The sequence below is a fragment of the Cavia porcellus genome, unplaced genomic scaffold (assembly GCF_034190915.1).
Source record: "Cavia porcellus strain 051 isolate PalLab524CR breed Dunkin Hartley unplaced genomic scaffold, mCavPor4.1 scaffold_29, whole genome shotgun sequence".
Classification (NCBI taxonomy): domain Eukaryota; kingdom Metazoa; phylum Chordata; class Mammalia; order Rodentia; family Caviidae; genus Cavia; species Cavia porcellus.
The window spans coordinates 7,369,080-7,391,688 of NW_026947512.1; the positions used below are offsets into that span (position 1 = coordinate 7,369,080).

At 37.6% G+C, this 22,609-nt stretch overlaps 1 protein-coding gene across 2 annotated transcripts in view; it reads right to left on the reverse strand.

The window, feature by feature from the left end:
- Fam20b (FAM20B glycosaminoglycan xylosylkinase) overlaps positions 1-22,609 on the reverse strand; it is a 43,344-nt gene that overhangs the window by 14,974 nt on the left and 5,761 nt on the right. For both annotated transcript variants that reach the window (XM_063240086.1, XM_063240087.1), the window contains 3 exons: positions 17,475-17,981; positions 11,606-11,692; positions 7,584-7,693 (listed from right to left, as the gene is read on the reverse strand). In XM_063240086.1, the coding sequence (XP_063096156.1) occupies positions 7,584-7,693; positions 11,606-11,692; positions 17,475-17,851 (574 nt within the window). In that variant the 5' untranslated portion in view covers positions 17,852-17,981. The remainder of the gene's footprint in view (positions 1-7,583; positions 7,694-11,605; positions 11,693-17,474; positions 17,982-22,609) is intronic.

The window sequence follows — 22,609 nt, forward strand, 5'->3', positions numbered from 1 at the left end:
CCTTCTGGGGTGAGGTGGAATCTGTGTTGTTTTAATTTGCATCTCTCAATGCTAGTGATGTTGAACACTTTTCACATATTTATTTGCTGTTTGGAAATACTGAAGTTTTAAGGACGCATGCAGTGGTGTAATGGGGCATTCATGTCTGTGACTTTATTTTTTCTTTCTTTTTTTTTTTTCCTTTCTTTTTTGTCCTTTTGAGACAAGATTTAACTATACAATTCAGGCTGGCCTTGAACTCACTTTGTAGGGCAGGGTAGCCTCGAATTCACAGGGACCCTCCTGCCTCAGTCTCCACAGTGCTGGATTTTAGGTGTATGTCATCATGCTGGGCCTGTCTGTGACTATTTCTTAAATGGTTGAGGTATTACAAAGCAACAAATCAAAAGTTACCAAAAAAAAAAAAATTTACCTATGTACAAAGTTTTAAAAAAGTAATGCTTTTGTCTACCTCTTCCTCCACGAAATACAAGTAACAAATATGCCAATTCAAAAATCTCACTCCTTTAATGAGCATTTACATTCCTAATGTATGTGCATCCTTGAGGGGACATTCATATGTTTTTGTATTTCCAAACTCCAGCACAGTCCACACTAAACAGAAAGGAAGCAGCTACATATACACACTTGCAAAGATGATTACATCACTCTCCTTTACCTTAAAAGCATCAGGTAAGACAGATTTAAATATATAATTATCGATTTAACTCAGTAACATCAGAAATACCAAATTTTTTACAGTATAACTGGACATGAAGATTTAAAGGTCAAATGGAAAAATAAAGACTTGCTAGAAAGCTCTTAAGAGAAAAGAGAGGGAACTATTTTGACTAAATATCAAAAATGATAAGGCCTCAACAAAGTAAAACATTAAAGACAGTTCGTGAACACACATAAGTACACGCAGTCAATTATGACGTCTAGAAACTAAAGTTGTAGTTCACAGCCGGAAAAAAGACTTCAATAAATGCTACTGGGGCAACTTTGGAAAAAACCTTTTGGAAAAAACAAAACAAAAACACAGCCAATTTCATTCCACATATGGGGTAAATCCCAACCAAATAAAACTATTAATGTAAAAAATAAAGCTGTAGGACTGCATGGTACTAAAAAGAAACAGGGCAGAAGTGAGCAGAAGTATGACTCCAATCAGTAAACTGAGGCCAGGCACAGTGGCTTCTAGCTGTGGGATTCTAGCTAGTGAGGAAGCTGAAGCAGGAGTATCTCAATTTCAAGGCCAACCTGAGCAAATGAGTGAGATCCTACCTCAAACTTAAAAAAAAAAAATTCTGTATCTGTATCTGAAGATGTAGCTTAGTGGTATAGTGCTCCAGGGTTTGATCCCAGTATAAAAAAAAAACAAAACAAAACACTAGAAAACTGAAAAGAAAACCCAATTATTATATTTTTAAAGAAAAATTTCTCTAGACAAAAAACATAACAATTGGACAAGGATATATTTCATATTACTACGATAAATTTTAACTAAATAAAGATGTTACTGTGAAAAATAAAGCTACAGTATAAATAAAACTATATCTATCCTAAGATGATAAGACCAGTAACAGCAGGAAATGAGCAAAGCACATGAAAAGACAGGTAACAGAAAATACAAATGGTTCTTAAATAAAAAGATACTATATATGAAACAGACAAAACATAAAAGGTTAATGACATATTACTGATGAAACTAGAGAGAAGGACTCTCCAATACCATTGGGAGATAAACTGGCTAAATCTCTACGAAGGGTAATTTGGCCATGACCATTAAAATTTAAAATGTATGCAGGCTGGGAAAAGAACCAAGAAGTCAGCCAGCCCTTCCTGTGGAACACAGGCTGGGATGATAGCAACAGAGGTACAAAAACAACTTAATGCTTATGTTGACTGATTAATTTTGCAGGCCTGGGGTCAGTAGTCTGAGCATCTGTTTAGAGGATAACAATATGTAATATAGCAATTGCATACTGGGGGATTTCCTTCTGTCTTATTTTTGAAAATCCAGTATTGTTCACATTGCTTTATTTTGTTCTGTTTTTTGTTTTATTCCCTTCAAAATAAGTTAATTAATTAATTAAAATAAAGTTTAAAATGTGTGCAATGTAGCAATTCACTTTCAGGAACTTTTTTGTTAATGTTTGAATTAACATATGTGCAAGATAATTCTGAGCAATAATGGTTACAAAATACTGAAATAGCAAGTCCAATAAGGGATGGATAAAATGAAATTACGGTAGATTCATAAAAATGAACACTATGCAGCTGGTAAAACAACAAAATAATGACCATCTTTATATATTATGTGGAAAGATTTCTAAGATATAATAAAAAGAATAAGATGCTGAAGTATGTATAATGAGCCACATGTTATATTTAATTGTTTCATATAAAATCACATAAATTAACAATAGATTACCACTGGGAAGAAAGGACAGTAGATGGATGTTATGAGAACCTTGTCATAGTCTTTTCAGCAGCCGAAAAAAGTTGGCATTGTTTGAATGTCTTTCTGATTCAAAGAACTCAAAGAGAGGGGAAAAATGCAAATAAAGCAGAACTTGGTATGGGAAACCTGTTGCCTACAGGACAAAAACCCAATCTTATGAGTTTGGTAAGCAAGAACCTTCAAAACTGGGAGTGAGTATAGTATACTGGATCAGACCATGGGGGGGGGGGCAGGTTTCTGGAATTACAACATAAACTGTGTGTGTGTGTTCCTTGGGATTGAACCCAGAGCCTTTTAGCATGCTAGGCAAGGGCTCCACCGCTGAGATACACTGCAGGTCCTTAAAATACAAACTATTTTCACCAGGAGACTGCAAGTATCTGGGAATGTAATTTCAGCTCTCTAAACATCAGAAATGTGAAAGAGATAGTAACAGTTCCTCCAATGCAGAGTTGTGAAGATTAAATGAGATAATCCATGGCAATGCTTGGTATATGCTTGACAGTCAGAAACCATAAATGCCAAATATTTATTATTAATAATACAACTCCTCCTACCTTCCTAGTCTTTTATACCCCTGCTTCAGTGCCATGAGCCTGAGGTGCTAAATTGCTATTTCCCGGACATGCTCAACTTCTAAACTGGTTCACTTTAGTCCCTATGCTCTTTTTTGAGTAACTGTGATAGTAAAATCTGTGCCCTCAGTCCAGAATTATCTCCTTAACTGTAGATTTTAGCACCTAAATGATTAGTCATTCACTCTTAAATGTTCCTGACAAGGAAATGAAATAGCCCACGTTAAATGCACTACTTTCCTGTGCTTCCCCTGGAGTCCACCTCTCTGTACACTTTGCAGACATTTAACATTAATTCACTTAGTCCTCCAGTCCTGAAAGCTGGAAGTCATTTTAAGGTTTTTTTCCTCACTCACTTGCTCCCTCTGATCAAAAAGAGCTCACTAAAGTCTTTGTATTGCCACTCTTGAGTATCATCTGAAACTCTGCATCCTTTATCTGCCTTCAGTTCTGTCTCACTGCACATGAATTTTCTGCAGTGGTCCTCTCTCGTTTCTCCCCTTGCCAATTCATCTACTACATGGTCACCTCACTTCATTTTCTAAATTGAAATCTGATTATTCCACACTCAATCTCTCTTAGTGGCCCCATGGCTTACAGGCTCTTCAGAGACTGTCTTGACCAACTATACTCCACACTGGCTAGGCCCACGCACTCTACTTCAGCTAATTCACAGACTCGTGAGCTTGTTTTTGTCTTCTTTCACTTCTCATCACCCTGGTCTGTGCTTTGTCTTCTACCTAGAATATAGTTAACTCAAGGGACTTGTAAATTGGATGAGAAAATAATTTCATCTTCATTTTCATTTATTTCTATGTGAAATTTAGCATTTCATTCAACTATGATGGTGGCAAGCAAACTATAATATTAACATTACTTTTGTCTTGCTCACTAAGAGAATCATAACTTTTTTCATTCTGAATTAGTATGTTGCAGGTATCTCAAAATATCATTTATGGGCTGGGAATGCAGTTCAGTGATGTATAGTGCTTGCCTAGCATGTGTGAGGCTCTGTGTTCAATCCCAGCACCGTGAAATTATCTTCATAATTTAAGATTATGGCAGTTACTAGAGCTCTACTGGACTTTGTTACTTTAACATGTTAAATAACAAAGCACATAACTATAGTACCACAAATTTACTTGTATAATTTTTGATAATGAAATTTACTTGACTATTATTGGTTTCATTTATAAATCTATGTACTTTAATTTATGGATTTAAAAACACTGAGTTTAGGGGTCAAGCATATAGCTCATCAGCATAAGTACCTGCTGGCAAACATAAAGTTCTAAGTTTGAGTCCTGGTACCAAAAAAATAAAAACAACACTGAGTTTAGGATGTAAGTCAATGACAGACTGCTTGCTTATCATATATAAAGGTCTAGATATGATCCCCCCAGCACTATAAAACCAAAACACTACTTTGAGTAAACTCTGAATGTTTTTTCCCACTATATCTATCTGGGGGACCACCTTTTAAGACTCGAGTTAGTATGTAACATTCACCAATGAGTTGTCACTCTGGCCCTAACTTCTAGGCCCTCTTCCCATTTCTCCACATTCCTTATGTCTCCTTAGGCCCTGTATCGTGCTCTCCATCAGAGAGTTCCTTAAAGGCAGGAAGGTCATTCATTTTGAATATTCAGTACCTAGTTTACAACCTGTCATAAAGAAGTGAAGTAAAGTTTTGTGTATGAATGTGTGTGCATTAAGACAGGGTCTTGATCTATAGTAAGGTTTGTCTTGAACTCACTATGTAGCCCACGCTGACCACAAATTCAATACTCCAGCCTCATCTTCCTGAATGCTGGGATCACAGGCTGTGTCAACAGGTCTGGTTTAAAGTTTTGCTGAATAAGTGAATACAGAAGTAGTATAAACTGATAAATGATTTTTAGTGTCTTAAAATCTGAGTTTGAATCCTGGCTAATGGTAGCTTTGTATCTTTGAGGACGTCTTTTACCTTTCTCAGTTGAAGGCAGTGACTCCTCTTTTACTCATTTTCTCTCTGTGTAGGTTTCTTTTGTTTTTCTTTGAATACAGAGTCTCACTGTGTATCCAGGCTATCCTTGAACTTGTGATCCTGCTGCCTCAGCATTCTTAGTGCTGGAATTATAAGACATGTGCCACCACATGTGGTTTATTACATTCTTTTATCAAGCGAATCAAGTAACAGAGTGAAAGAGCATTTTCAAGTTGTAAGGGCTACAGAGAACTAGGTCATTATTATACCAACTTATCTAGTAGTATTTAAAAATGTGTCAAAAGAATGAAAAAAAGGTCACAGATTAGCAAAAAGTACCTGCAAAACCATGTATCTGACAAAGGACTATTTTTGGACTTGTGACTAGAATCTAAGCCCTCTTATATATTACAAATGTCTTACAAATGTTTGATCCCTGAACTATACTCCTAGCTCTATAAGGAATTCTTAGAACTCATTAAAATAGTAAGAAAGCAATGAATGTGATTTAAAGTAGGCCAAACAAGGCTGGGTGTGGTGGTGCATACTTACAATCCCAGCACTCGGGGCTGGACTACATAGTGAGTTCAAGGCCAGCCTGAGCTACAGAGCAAGACCCTGTCTCAAAACACCAAAATAAATAAATAAAGTAAAAGCAGAACAAACAAGGTTATATGGAAAATGTTCAGCACCACTAATCATCAGGGAAATGCAAGTCAAAACATGAGTTGCCATGAATTTGTGGCCAGCCTGGACCACACAGCAAGGTTCTGTCACACACACAGAGGTGCTATCTTAATCCAGTTAAGAGTATTAGTCATCAAAAAGACATATAAAAACCTGCCAGCAAAGATGTGGAGAAAAGGGAATTTTCATGCACTGTTGATAAAAATGTAAATTACTATAGCCATTATGAAAACAGTATGGAGGTTCCTCAAAAACCACCATGTATGCAAGCCACACATGGTGATGTACACCTGTAACCCAGCATTTAGAAGGCTGAGACAAAAGATCACCATTATTTTGAAGCCAACCTGAACTACAAAGTAGGACCCTGTCCAAAAAAAAAAAAAAACCCCTAAAAAACCAATTATGCCTAAAACTACCATATGATCCAGCAATTTCACTACAAAGGAAATCAGCCCATCAAAGACAGTTTTATACTCTCAAGGTTACTTCAGCACCACTCACAATAGCCACAATAAGGAATCAACCCAGGTGTTCAAAATGGATGAACAGAACTTAGGGTGCCGGGAAACCAAGCAACCAGCTCACCCCCCTGGTAAGCGGCTATGGCTCGGCAAGCTGCAGCCGCCCCAGGGCGAGAACCACCAGTGACCCTGAGATCCACACCATGTGGGAACTTAGGGTGCTGGGGAAAACCAAGCAACCAACTCGCCTCCCTGCCAAGCGGTAGCGAGCCTATCTGGCGCATGGGCTGAGAATCAAATATCCCACCCACCCACCTCCATTAGCAAATGGGAGCCAGGGATCTGACCATCTCTCGGGAGGCTGACCATATGCAATATAGCAAATAAGGGGGATTTCCTTCTACCATCTCTTTGAAGGCAAATATTTTTACCACTGTTTTGCTTTATTCTGATTAATGGTATTGCTCTATTCAATATTCTGTTTTGATAAGTTCTATAATGTTCTGTATTTCGTTTTATTTTGCTATACCTGACTGAAAGAACAACTATTGTGAAGATTACGAGATATACTGTGATACCTGTTACTGTTATCCTGGGATCCTGCTGTGAAGTTCTGTACCAACTTCACTACACTGTCTAAATTGGCTTTGTTCTGTCTTCTTCTGTCATATTTTACTACCTTCAAAATAATTTTAAAAAATTTAAAAAAAATGGATGGATAAAGAAAATGTACAAATACATAGTAGAATAGTATTTGCCCAGAAAAACAAGAGTGAAACACTGTCAACTGTGGCAGAATGGATGAAAATGAAGAATACTTGGGAAAGGTAAACATTATGGAGACAGAAAAAGACCCAGGGACGCGCTAGGGTAGAGAGCAAACAGGAATTGTAGTTCAGATCCTCAGTCTCAGAATGAGAAAACAGAAAGCAGGGGGCAGCGCAGAGCGGTCAGCTCCGTGCTAACCCAATGAGGACCAACCACCCCGCACAGCACAGCGAGGCAATGATCTTCCTCACCCAAATGCACTCCTATGAGACCCTCTTACCAAGCTGCCTGATGATCTCCTCAGTTCTCAGGTTACAGGAGGCAGGTCCCAAGAAAACACATGTTTATAAAAAAGTAACTCACACAATGATATGTGGACAATAACTGATTTAGGTCAAATTCTGAGTAAGACTTAGTTGTAAGATCAAGTGGAAGAAATAAATGACCTCATTTCCTACTGTGGAGGCACAATAATGTGCACATTTTGAGAAAACTTTCAATTTCCCCCCATCTACCTTTAAATCCATTTTTCTTATTAATCAGAGACCAGTGTGCCTATTTGTTTTTGGATTCCCTTGGGTTCATTAAGTCCTCCAAGATAAACCGGCTTGCTCAGTTGTGCCCCATTTAACTTACTAACTCCTCTCCTATCTAAATGTTCTCCATAATCCTCTTACCTACAGTTAGGAAGGTGCTCAACAGCTGCTCCGTGGCAACAGGCTTGATTTCTGTTCGCAGATTAACAAATCTGCCAACCACCAAAGGAGCGCGACGGAAACCCAGAATCCTGATTTGGAAGATTGAAGAAGAGACAAATCTTTTGAGATTGTGCTTTTAAATAACAGTCTCAAAATTATGGTTAATAAATGTTAAATGTGTAAAGGTACTACAAGTTGGTAGGTATGCCTTTTTAAGAGACAACATATATTTAGGAGTTTAATGTCAAGATGTATGTAATTTATTTTCCACTTTAGAAAAAAGGATCAGACAAGTCAGGCAACACATGAACTGTTAAATCTATGGAGTACATGAGTTTTTAAAAAATAAATTTTAATAAAGCATTGGAAAAACATTAGGTCTGAACTCAAAATGGATTCAGAACTTTGCAGATGTACACTATATTATAATTTATTACAATTTAAATAGAGGTACATTTGAAAGTTTCTCTGATGGTGTGAAAATGGTACCTTATGACTGAAAACAATCTTTTTTCCATAAATGAAATTTCCTGGCTACAATATACATAATCTATAAAGAAAAGTTAGATGAGTAAAATTTAGAACACACAGAAAATTGATAATCAAGAAAACAAAGACCATCCATTAATTCTACAACCCATAAATGACTACTGACATTTTGGCTTATAAGCATTTTTTGTTTACGTGCACACATAAATACATATACCTATACATATACAAGTAGTTGAGCTTATACTGCGTGCAGTTTTGTATCCTGCTGTTTATCTATCACTGTGTTCACGAACCTTTCTTCATGTCATTAGAAAGACTTTAAAAATGGCTATTTTATAAATAATCTACTAAATGTGTTGAGTCTATCCTAAATCTGAGAAAAGCCACAAAACGAGAAACAGATTTGTCAAAATGACATACAAATTGAGAGAACCCCTGAGGCAAGAGAAACTGGCCAAATTTATGTGTAATAAAAAAAAAGCAAAGCTTAAGTGTCAGAGGCCATGGGGGGAGGGTGGGAGTGGGTGAGGAGAATGGGAAATATTTTTTCTTCCCACTGAGCAGTGCAGGCCAGAGACCAGAGGCCAGTTTAGTGGTGAAGACCACTATCACAGCGGCACTTCCAAGCTGGCCACGTGGCAGTTAACAATCAGGTAGGGGCATGGCCAACAAGTATCCAGCTTCGAGACTCTGAAAAACTCTGAAATGTAAGACACTTAAAGCATAAGTTGTAAGCTGAAGCATCAAAAGTAACATTTTTTTAAAACAAGGAATATCTTATTCAGCAGATAGGCATGCTGTGAAAAGATCAACTTTACACAGTAACTTTCACAGTAACTACATTCAATTAACAAAAATTACTACATTAGGTAATACAAAATACTGGTTTGGAAATGGAGAAATGAGGGATTTTATGACCTGCTGGTATCCAAGAAATAGAAAGCAAGAGGCTAGACAGTGAAGAAAACATGCAAATAATAAATAATGTTTTGGCATCACGATTCTGCTGGGCACAGTAGGATTTACTCAACTTTCTGCCACTAGCTTTTAAAAGAGGCAGAAAAACACAATATTATAAACATTTATTTAACTGTTTCTCTATCTATAGATATTCAGGTTGCTATTAGTTTTTCAGTACAACTAAGAAAGCAGTATGTGGGGTTTTTTTTGTACCCGGGATTGAACTCAGGACCTCACGTTTGCCAAGCAGGTGCCTAGGCCACTGAGCTTAACCTCTGGCAAGTATATGTATTTTTAAATCTATTACTGCATTATGGTATTTCCCAAAAACATCTTCCTAGAAATATCTTAAATATGTACATAAAAAGTCATTCATTCAAACAAAATCAACATTAAATTTTTTTCGACATTAAGATTTTTGATTCAGGGACTGGGGATTTAGTTCAGTGGCATACACCCCCGCCTGGCAAGTGCATGATTGTGAGTTCCATCCCCAGCACCGGGGGACGGGGGAGTTTTTGATACAAAATGCCAGTTTTTTTTGTTTTTGGTGCCAGGGATTGAACTCCTGATCTCAAAACTTGCAAGGGAGGCACTTAGGCTGCCTTGGCCCCAGAGTTCTTAATAGAAATACTGAAATTAACAATGCCAAAAGCAGAATATAAATCTTAATACAGTTCTACCAATAAAGTATTATCTTTAAAAAAAAAAAACTTGCTGTTTTTGGCAGGTGAAAACAGTAACCGATAGTTTAAATTTTAAATGTTTTTTGCCTTTTTTTTGATCGGTACTGGGGATTTTTAGTGAAGACAAACTTGCTTCCATATTTATTAGCAAAAGGTAATTCCTATTCAGCTAACTGCTTGTGTTCTTGACCCACTTTCTATTATAGGTTTTACTGCATATTGTATAAACATGTAGAAAATCCTTCCTAGTCCAAAAAAAAAAAAAATCTCCCCCCCTAATATCCTTACAAATTCATTTTAAAGTAAATATTGTAAATAATTTCTTTTAAAGTCCTTCAATATACTAGATTAAAAGAATTGGCGAGAACAGTAATTGGGATATCGGACAAAGTTTAGCTAAGAGGTTCCTGATTAACAATCTGCTAATAAAATATATTATTTTGAATGCTGGATGTGATGGCACACACCTGTAATTCCAGGCAGGAGGATCATCATGAATTTGAGGCTGGATTGGGCTACAGAGTGAGTTTAAGGCCAGCCCAAACCACACAGCAAGAATTTGTCTCTATTTTTTTTTTTGTCTTTTTGAGACAGGGTCTTGCTATGCAGTTCAGGCTGGCCTTGATCTCACCTTGTAGCCCAGGCTGGCCTCGAACTCACAATGATCCTCCTGCCTCAGCCTGCCGAGTACTGGGATTACAAGAGTGAACCACCACGCCTGACTCAACAAGAATCTGTCTCAAAATAGTATTATTCTCGTTATCTCATAATTAAATTTCTTTTTTTTTTTAAATTCTACTTTCCTTTTGAAATGTGATTGTTAATCGTGACTATCAACCTGACTGGATTAGTAAAGTATACCTCTGTGCCTGGGTAGGTCATGAAGTCATGACCTTGGAGACCATTTTAGCTGGCTCCTAGCACTTTCCTCTCTGGGCTCCTTCCAGTCTGCTCTGCTTCCTGGCTGCCGTGAAATGAGCAGCTCTGCTCCATCACACCCTTCTGCCATGATCTTCTGCTTCACTTCAGACCCACAGCAACAGAACCTGCCAACCAGGACTGAAATCTCTGAAACTGTGAGCCAAACAAACTTTCCTCATTTAATCTATGTATGTCAGACACTTGTCCCAGCAGTGGGAAAGCTGACCAATACATAAAGTTACTCTAATTTTGGAAACTGTGAAAGTTTTACACTAAAAACAATAAAACTCATTATATATTTCAGGCTAGATGTTTCCAGTATATGAGGATAAGTTAGTATTACAACAAAACAAAAAACAGAACTGCCAATTCTCAATTAACTACCAATTCAACACAGGGATATGAGCTCAAACTGTGCAAACATCCTGCCATTTTATTTACAAAGAATATCTTTAGTCAAGATAACGATAGCAAACATGCCAGCAATAAAATGAAACAAAGGTAAAAGTCTGAAGTTAAAATATTTACTTTGGTATTCCTAGTGTCACCTAAATTACGAGATTCATAACTGTAATGGAACTAGTCAATCAGCTACCCAAAACAGGTAACAATTCTAAGTTGTTAATGTGCCCTCTTTACAGAGAGTTCACAAGTTTTCTTTGAGAGATTTTTGCCTAGCATGTTAGTATATGCCTGTAATCCTAGCTACTAAGGAGGCTGAGGCAGGACGATCATTAACCTGGGGCAAGTTAGCAAGACTGTCTCAAAATAAAATTTTTAAAAGGGCCTGGGATATAGTTCAGTGGTAGAATGTTTGTGTGGCACTTACAAGCCCTGGGATCAACCGCAGTACTGTGAAACAGACAAGAGACAGAGAAGGGGAGGGAGAGACTGATTTTAAAAGGAAACAAAGTGAACACAGACCATTAGGTTTATACGTACCTGTCCAAGTGAAAGGCTGCCACCTCTGCATTGTGTCTGTCATAACCAGCATACGGCTCCCCTTCCACCACGTAGTCTCGGCTATATCTAGCAAAGGGAAGGGAAAGCACAGGTGTAGACATGAATCACAATGCATCACACTGGTACTGGGCTGACACAAAGAAAGCAGAATCCACACTTAGCAACCTGAGTCTGTTCCATACACCTGAGAACAGTAGTGGGTTAGACAAATTGCTGCAAGATGGTGGGGAGATAAGGTAGAGAAGGAAACTAGGATTCTGTATCTGCTTCAGCAATCATAATGCAAATAAAACATGGAAGATGTCATTTTTACCACTTTTCAGGGCTCTCAGTGTGGTTTAAGTACAACTACAACATAATTTGCTGGAAAGCAAGAAGCATCTTTGCATTGCTAGCAGTGTTAAATCTACAGTCAGTGTTTAATAAATGTGTAATAATAATGTATTAGACTGAACAAACAAAGAACTTCTGCTTACCAGAATGGCTACAATAAGGCTTATAAAAGAAGTTTAACTCTCTTGGGAGAAAAACAGTACTGATATTTTTCAGATTTTGTTGATGAAAAAGCTAAAATACTTTTGGGGAAGAAAAGCAGCTGGAATAACAGTTTTGCTCTCTCTTAAGTTCATGATGATGCAGTAGAAGGAATACTGGACCAGTAGTGAAGGCTGGGTGTGGCTCTCATCTGTCTTGGTAACCGTAAACAAAACCCTTCTCTTCTTGGTGTAGATACCATATCCACAATATTAAGGACTGGACTAGGAGGTATTTTCTAAGGTCTCATCTTACATTGCATTCAGATGATTTTATACCATATGGGTAACATAAACAAAGGATAATGAAAACTAGTATATTTTTGCTGATTTTTTTTTTTCTTTTTTGACAGGGTCTCGCTATCTAGTTCAGGCTGGCCTTGAATTCACTATGTAGCCAAGGTTGGCTCTAAACTCACAGCAATCTTCCTGCCTCAGCCTCTTGACTACTGGGCTTGCAGGCGTGCACCACGACACTCAACATTACTAATCACTTGTAAAGGTACAATTTAAACCTGTTATTTATGAAGAGAAAAATATTTAACTCACCTATGACTTTTACTGAGCGCCTGCATTCCTGAATCAAAGGAAGATCTATTAAGCTTTACAAAGCAACTGTGAAATAAGTTGAGACTGAAGTGAAGAAGAGCAGTTTCAGTAAGGACAGTCAAATTTCTGATTTTAAAAAAGCTCTGAGAAGTAGTACTATAAAAGTCAATAACTGGGCTGGGGATTTAGCTCCGCGGCATAAGCGTCTGCCTTACAAGCAGGCAGTTGTGAGTTCGATCCCTGGTACCGATAAAAAGGAAAAAAGACAAAAAAAAAAAAAAAAGTCAATAATCTTCAACTTAAAGGATTTTTGAATACAAAGAGAAAGATAGCCACAAAACATACCCTCAAGGCAAAATGAAACATTTATTAGAACCGAAATGGGAGGGCACCAGTTTCTCCTTAGCATGGCCTAAATATGGTAGGGGGTTTTTGTTGTTGTTTTTGAGATAGAATCTCTCTATGACATTCAGGCAAGCTTTGAACTATCTAGCCCAGGCTGGTCTCAAACTCACAGCAATTCTCCTGCCTCAGTCTCCTAAGTGCTGAGATTACAGATGTGTGCCACCACACCCAGTATTTTTGTTGTTGTTTCTAATGCAAATAATTATTTAGGGGCCCTAAATTTACACTGGTTGCTTCTAAATTAAAACTCAACTTATAGGGCCCAGCATGATGGCGCACTCCTGTAATCCCAGCACTTAGGAAGTTGAGGCAGGTGGATCGTTGCAAGTTTGAGACCAGCCTGGGCTACAAAGTAAGCCCAAGGCCAGCCTGAATTGCATAGTGAGACCCTGTCTCAAAAAGACCAAAAAAAAGGTCAATTTTTAAATATCATTGGAGTAAAAGCTGTTGATATACAAACACCTTTTAAATACAGGTGTAGGTTGTCTGCGAAGATAAGAATGTTCTAGAATATTTTTCAGGACTTCAGCAAGTCATACAAAGATATGTGATGAGTACAGTACCCTCCATTCAGTGAAATATTAGAGAGCCTTAGCATACATTCATAATGAAATATAAAACCCTAGAATAGTTCAGGAACTTTGGGAATAGGCTGGAGAGAAAGGGAAGAAAAATGCAAGGGAGTAAGAATCAAGGTGAGAGAATAGCACTGGATAGCGGCAGGAGTCTGAATCCGTGGCTCACGTTCTGGCTCTGCAAAAATCAAAATTCTAGATCTTACTTTCCTCACCTACAAAATGAATTGTGGACTAGCTGATGTGCAAGATCCTTTTCAGCATGGCCTAAGGTTATGCACAGCCTTCTATCCAGTCCTTAGGCCCCTGCCTTCTTGTTCTTTCAGTTTTGGCTTGCAAAAATCAATTTACTTGCAGAATGGATACAGGGCAGGAAGAGACAGACAGACAGACAGAGTGACAGACACAGACAGAGACACAGAGACAGAGCAAATAAACATTTGGTATAATATAAGAAAAAGGACATAAAATCATCACTATATTCCTTTGCACGCCACCCACCCACACATATCTTCTACCTCTGAGAGTAACACATGGCTCCAGAAATGCTGAAACCACAGTGGCTATTTAAAAAAGGTGCACGTCTTGATTTAGCAGGGAGAACTTACGTCCTCCTTTCAGCAGAGGGTGATTCATCTTAAGTCACTGACAGAACAGCGAGATTCATAAAGTAACTGCCAGTTAATCACTCCTATCCTAGTGAAGGATATCGGAGTCTGAGTGAGGTCATTAATTTGCACTTAGAAGGAGGAATAAAAAGCATATGAGGCCCCAGGGGTCAGAAGAGTATTATGCTGGGTGTTTAGAGATTGAAGTCAATTTGCACAAATGCTTAAACCTACGCCCCTCATCTTCCTCAGCCTGTATGAGTGTCTGTTGTAAAGCACACAGGTCACGGTGCACAGTGAGAGTTAACACCTTCTACATAAATTTACAGTGAAATGGAAAAGCAAAGGAAACTGTCCTGCAGCTGAGAGAAAGCAGGAACTAGTCAGCAGAGTGGAGGAGCTGGGGCCCAGTTTGATAGGAAAAAACAGCAAAGGGAGACGAAGGCCCAGAATAGAGAGGCAGATCGGATGGCCCATGGCTGGGTTTGGTTTGGTAGGCATAGTGACAACATGAGTAAAGAAGAGTTGTTCAACTAGTAACTGTCAGATTTCCAATGCTAAAACAGGGTAGTAAGAGATATGAGATAAACCACGTAAGGCCTGGGGTTCATTCCTTCTCTGTTGCCACCTTCCTACGTATCAATCTGGCTTCTCTTCCCTCCACTTATCCCTCCCCTGAACGCTTCAGGCCTGCTGCAAAGCCCTGGTCTACACTGTTCCCTGTTAGCAGTCTGTCTTCTAACACTTCCCATCTCACCCTTAACTCTCCAGTGTACAAGTAGTGAGTGTGGAAAGGAATTCTTTTTGTTTAAGCAAAGTATTTATAACTCATCTTTTTCTATACAAATTTAATTTTTATTTTTGTTTTGCCTTCTTTCACTTTGCTGTTGCTAATTTCAAAACTGAATTAGTGATTTTTAACGATGGGTGCTACACATCATCACACTTACAGAGAGGCGAAAAAAGAAACTTAAGAGAGCTGGGTGGTTAGCTCAGCAGTGTAAGTACCTGCTTGGCAAACTCAAAGTCTTGAGTTCAGTCCCCGCTATCAAAAAAAAAAAAAAAAAAAAAGAAAAAGAAAAAAAGAAAAACGAAACTTAAGAGAATTCTATGTATATGCCAGAATGCAAGCTGCCTGCAACTCTGACAGATCTGGGTTCAAATTCCAAATCCACCTGTTATTGTAGGATGACTTTGGCTAGGTAGTTACTCTAAGCCTCAGTTTCTTATTCTGGAAATAACTAAAACTGATCCAAAGGTTAAAACCATTAACAGATGTAAAAGTACTTGGCATAATGCCAGGCAAATGGTGTGCATTCAACAAAAATTAGATTTTGAATTAGTGTACTTTTTCCACCACCAAAGCCAATCTATTCTCCAAAAGCCTACTGCATTTTAAGCTTGCCCAATGTCTACATTTTCCATCCATCATATTTCCCAATTCTTCCAGGCAAACAAACCCTGGCCTCTTTCACTGCTAGAATCCCAAACAAATTCATGGTCTAGCTGCTTTTTAGCTACCAAGAGTTGGATAACAAAGGGAATTGAATTTTGTACATCTTTTCCCTATATATCTGCTCTCATCCCAGCAAGAAATCTAAGTGTACAATTTTCTCAAGTTTACCAAGAAATGAAAAAATGTTTGGTACACAAATTTTGAGATATTTTGTTGGTAACTAACTCCTGGCAAAAGAATATGAATCATCATCATGTTAACTTTTACTCAAAGAAAACTGTTTTAGAAAATTAACTACTGTGCAGTACTAAATTATCTCTGTAGATCTCCAGAGAAGTCCAAAGGCGTTATTACATCATACAAACCAGTTACTGAGGCAACTAACATGGCCTAGTTCTTTGCTTAAGACAGGTTAAGAAATGACAAGATACTCTTTAAAATGACTATAATTCAACACATTGACAACATAAAATCCAGGTGAGGATATGACCTAACAGAAACTCTCATTTCTTGAACCACTTTGGAAAACAGTTTCTAACAAAACTAAACATACCATTACCACATATTGTGCCAATGTTTCTTTATATTTATCCAAATAAGGTGAAAACTTACTTATGTTCACACAAAAATTTGCATATATACATATATATAGTACATCCACACAACAGAATATTACTCAGCCATAAAAACAACTGAGCTACCAAGCTACAAAAAGATAAGTAGGAAGCTTACATGTATATTGCTAAATGATAGATGTCAAGTGAAAAGGTTAAACACTGTGTGGTATGGTTTCCAGGGGTTGAACAGTAGGAAGGGAAGGATGACAAGATGAAGCACAAGGGATTTTGAGAGCAAGGATACTATTCTACCTGGTATTATAATGATGGGCATATGTCTTTATACATTTGTCAAAACCTAGCATGGGCAACACAAAGAGTGAACCCTAATGCAAACTAAACTCTAGTTAGTAATAAAGACCAAGCTGGGATGGTGGTACAAATCTATAATCCCAGCACTCAGGAAGATCACTGCAAGTTCAAGATTAGCCTGGGCTACAAAGTAAGCTTAAGGCCATCCTGAACTGCATAGAGAAACACTGTCTCAAAAAGATCAAAAAATAAAATAAAATGAAATACAGACCATTACTGACTCATCAATTATACCAAATAATTACACTAATGGAAAATGCTGAGAAGCTTAGTGGGAGCGCAATTAATAGGAATTCTCTGTATATATTCCTCAATTTTTCTGTGAACCTAAAACTGCTCAGACAAAAACAGGTGAAAAAAATCAAGAATTAGCGCTTCAGCACTGAAAGAGACTTCAGTCTCCCATCTAAAACCTAGTCCATCTTTACAGTACCTCGGAAATGTGGTTATCCAGTCTTCGTTGGTACATTTTTTGGTGACAAGCTACTTAGTTCCTAACCAGTTATTTTTTTTTACTTATACTTGACACAAAATAGGTGTCTGATAAATTAGAGATCAAGAATAGGTCTAACTGTCAAAAATTCAGTCTTCCAAAGAAGCAAAGTATGTTTTCTATTTTTCTTCTCCTCAAAGAATTGTATACTTTCAGAACTAGAAAAGTAGGTAGAGCTTCCAGTCTGCCTTGCATTTTACTGAAAAGAATACCAAGAAAAGGAGATTAGCAGTCTTATATAAATCTCGAGTTAAATTCACCAGCTAACTAGCTTTTATGGCTTCTGCAATGAAGACTTACCGCTTAGGTTTGAAGACAACTTTCTGTCCTCCTTCAAGGATCAGTAAGGCTTTCAGCTGCGTCCCTTTATAACCCACATCAGCTTTAATGATTTTCTTGGTGGCCATGGCATGCATGATTGCCCCCAGCTCTGGGGTCTCTTCAGGGTACACTTCCCGGGGCACCACCCACTGGGCTGCAATCTCCCAAGGAGACTGCAAGGTGTGGTCCAGCTTCGGTGCCAGCTCTACTCGCAAGCCAGTCATCATTCGGTGAAAAGCCCTCTGATCCTCCCGGTTGGCAGCTGATGTATCTAAGTTGTCAATCAGGAAAACTTTGGTGAAGATAAAGATGACAAGGAGTATTGCTAATAGTACAACTCGCTGCTTCAGCTTCATGTTGACTTCTTTTTCTTCCCCTGACCCAATCTCTCGATCACTTATCAAGGAGAGCAGGTGGTGATGACTAGCAAGGAGACTCCATGATTACACATTGTTCCACTTCTTCATTAACGCGCCGCCACAACTCCTGCAAGCCCAAGTACAAAGAAAAATTCAATGGAGAATTCTGTCCTTCCACTGTAAATATTTTGTAAGTAATATGTTAGCTTTTTAATCTGCTAATCTTGAGTTTAATAAGATGCAGTAATTTAAATTAAACTAGTCTAGAGAAGAAACTAGTAAAAACTTGATACACTGAAAATTTTAACAAAATCCCAGTTTTAATTGGCATGTAGAGCCATTTAAGTGCCATTTGGCTGGCCACACATGCATAATAATTATCAAAACAATGAAAACAACAACAACAAAAGCAGAACATTCAGATTAATTTCTTTAACTTTCATTTTTTCCTTTCAAAATCTATAAAGAACTTTTAAATGTCCAAAATCACTAGTATGTGCTAAATTTTCAGTTCTTACCTTCTCCAAATATATGCTTTATGATACCCTGTAAGACAAGAACTAAAAATGCCAAAGAGGGTTCAGTGAAGAGTAACAACTCTTCCAAATCCAAATACTCACCAATCCTAGGTGGGTCATAACTGCTACTCATGTATTTAAATACAATACTCAGACACCACATTTCGTCAGTCCTTCACTAATAATTTCTCAAAATTAAAATGCCTTTAAAATATGGATAACTACTCTGGATAAATTAAGTAAAGGAAAAACATTTGACTATTAGTAGAATATGATCAGAAAACTATAAGAACTGTGGGAGTAATAAAACCCAAAATGTGTAACTGTCATTGTACAAAAGAAAAGAAAAGAAAGTGCTCTAAAGGTTAAAACTGCATATTTGTTTAAGTGTCTAAGATAGAAAACCATATTACTGAGTTTTTTTGGATCATTGAACAAAACTGTTTGCACTCTCACTGTTTGAAAGTCCACTTTATATGCTTCAATTTTGTAACTTGAACAACTATTTCTAAGATGACAATATGTAATCTATTAACTAGTGATTTCTTACTGTTTATTTTTTAAATTTTGTATTACTTGTACCCTTTTTCTGTTTTTTTCTTTTTCTCCTTAAAAAAAAAAAAGAATATGATCAGAAAACTGAAATGAAACTTAGAATTATAACAACACTACTAAGTCTAGAATGGTCAGGTGCATTAACAAGAATACTAATGCAACAAGCATTAAAGAAATGTTGCTTCTAGTATGGCCTGACCGTACTTCAGACAACTCTCAAGCTACAAAAGTCCAAATACAAATTTTTGCAAGGATGTAAAGAATACACAATTCAGTTTCATTTGCATGCTGAAAGGTTGCTTTCCATTCTACAAGGCCATTTATAAACATGCACAAGCTTGTCCTGCTATATACCCACAAACAGCACAGCACTGGGGTAAGAAAAAGATGACAAGACGCTAACAGTGCTGTTTCACTCTCCAATTCATTTAACAACTCAAACCATTAATCTAAGAAATAAAACCAATACAAAGGGCAAACATTGGGGCTGGGATATTCTCCAACTAAACTTGAGACTGCTGGAAACAACCTGAGAGCAAAGATGCGTTCTAGGGGCAACACCTTGGTATACCAGCTGATATGAAGTTTGTTCTGTGATTAACCACTCCTTTCCTGTTATGAAGGAAGCAAAAAGTGAGAGTTAAATTCAAATTCTAATTATCCATAGCGACCTGTTTCATTTCACTGCTATTTCCCAGGAAGCACCTAACACTATTAGCTGGGAAAAAAGCCACTTCAAATACATCTAAAATGTAATTGTGATGGTATCAAATCTGATGTGGAACTTGGTAAAGAGTTCCCTGTGATTACTAATAACAGCAGTGCTAGAACAGCAGATTTTAAGATACTTTTGCTAGTTCTAACATGATCTAAATGACACTACTTTTCTATTACAGTGGCACCTTGGTTCATGAACACTTTTGTTTGTTTGCAAACAAATTCACTTGCAAACAGAAGCATTCGGCAGAATTTTGTTTTTGTTTGCAAACTATCAGGTGACAAATATGACCACAGCCATCTTTCCCAAACACAAACATGACCACTATTTTCCCAAAATTGTATAACAAGTTAAATTCATGGACTTCTGCCCATTATATTTGCTCAACAATTCACATCACAAGCTGCAATGATAAAAGGCAACATAGAAATCCAACTGCATGAGCAATGGCTTCCACTGGACCTCTTAATACGTGTACCACAGGGGAAGAGTTCTGGAACAAAGGGGTCAGCTAAACAGGCATCCCTTTGTACAAAACATCCTTCAGGACAGAAGTCTGGTTTACTATAATCTTCTAATGATGTTGTGATTTCATACAGAATAAAGAAAATCCACTCTCATACTGTATAGACATATAGTCAAACATATAACATAAAGGTTAGGGCTGTTTGTTTTGTTTGTGGCACTAGGGATTGAACCCAGGGCCTTGCGCATGGTAGGCACTCTACTGTGGAGCTATGTCTCAGCCCTGTTTTTGTTTTTTTCAAATGCAATAGGAAGTTCTAGAAGCTCCAAAATTCAGATAAGACAAATGGCCCAACTCTGAGATCCAATTTTATGTGCTTTTATTGAAATCTCATTACCTTTAGAATAGGCCTCAGAAGGACACACTAATCAATTCAGGGCTGCAAATAAGTCATCCACTCAGACAAAAATTTTTATTAAGAGAACTGAAGAATTCAATTGTTATATTATTTCACTATTTACTTTTGAACAGTTGAGGTGAGGGCAGATTTTAAAAAGAGGCTAAGTGAGTTCCATGTTTATAATCAATAAGTCACCACCTCCTAGTAAAGTAAGATCATGATTTGACATTGTTCTGCATGACCAAGTTCCATTTCCACAGACACCAACATATTGCAGTCTTCCTCACCATCTACAGGACATGGAAAGAACTGACTTCTGGCCCACCAGACTCTCCATACAGCCTAGTGTTAAAACAGTCAAAATAATTTCTCTAACCATTTAACCACCTCTGATTCTAAAAATTCCTTAGCAAGGCATTAAAATCCTACTCTACATGGCTTCAAGCCAGGCAGCTTGTTCCTCTTCTCACTTTCAACCAAATAAACACTGGTGGTCCTCCTTCTGATGGCACTGCCCTTTGCCCTGCCATTCCTCACACCTGAACACTCCAAAAGCCCCCTTTCCCTTACCCATTCTTCCTGTCTCCTGTGCAAAGCGTAATCCTTCTTTGAAGATCCATCTCCAAGATTGTTTCTGGGATCTTCTTATACTATACAGTAATTTTTCTATCCATCCAACCAGTATGTAATTAAATTCTGCCTTTTAGACAGTTCTTAATTTCCCTTTCCGAATCTTGCCTGCTTTGAATGACCTACTTTGCTCCTTTATGTTTGAGAGAAGCTGCCCAAGGTAGGGCTTCCAGTCTATATTACCATCCTTTTTCATCTGAGACAAACAGCATACCTCTGCTCTGGAAACCAGACTTTGTAAGATGATCTCTCAATTATGGATACTAAGAAAATAAAAGCAGGATCACTAGGTCTATTTCACATTGTCTGTCAACATTCCTAGCATTCCCAGAGGAGTGTGTCCCGCTGTATTTCATGCCCTCAGCCCCTCCTATAAATGCTTCAAACAGTTCGACACTGTCCAGTTATTATGATCATTTATTTTAATGTTCCTATTATGTGGAACCAAGCCTTCTTCAAAGAACAAGTAGACTCAAAACAACAATTCAGAAAATGTCAAATATAAAAAGGCAGTGCAAATGGTGTATGTGTAAATAGTCTTCACAGTGAAAGCTGGCATAAACGCTCAGATGCTGCTCTGGGAGAAACTTTTACAAGGAATTCTCCTACGGAACCCTGGTTCACACCCAACTCCATCAGCCACGTGGTGCTTGAGACACAGACTCATTTATTTTAATTCCTTACCCACAGACACACCATCTTAGATGTGTGATGCATTTTATAAGAACAAACTTACGACTGTAAAGAGTCTCTGGAGAAGATAAAGCAGATTCCACGGGAAAAAGTGAGATTTTAGGATAAAGTCCTCTGCTCAAAGAGTCTGATACTGGAGGTATACAGAAGAACATGGCAGTGCAGAGGTTGATAAGTTATATGACCCATGTATCTGCTACAGAACACAGCATCTTGCCCACCACTCAGTAACATTAGTTAGGTTCCAAGCCTATCTGTAGGCCACGCTCCTTTGAATTGCTCTGTAATTTAAGTCAGTAACTTCACACTATTACTTCTGAGGTAAAGAGAAGAAATCTCAACCTTTGTCCAAAGCAACTAAAAGTGAAAGTTTCAAGGATGCGTAAAAGTTCACTTTTTAGGGCTGCCAATTACATGGTCAATCAGGTTATTAGGTTTTTACCTAATACCATGTACATGGGATATAATATGCTTTGTGACTGTAAAGTACCACAAAGCAAACATCTAGTTATTAACGTTTCATGAAGAGAACAAGTAACAGATTTGTTGAGAAGTGGTAAAATTGATTTATATTTATTAAATGTAAATACTGTAGCATAAATATAAATCTGTATTTATGTCCGCAATCTTCCTACCCTACATCCCAAGTAGAACTATCAGGATCCTTTAACAAACTTCTTTGGTAATTGTAAGCTTCAGCAAAACTATGCTGGTTTGGCAAGGGTAAGAGATAAGATCTGAATTTAGAGATTTGTTGACTATACACAAGGACAGA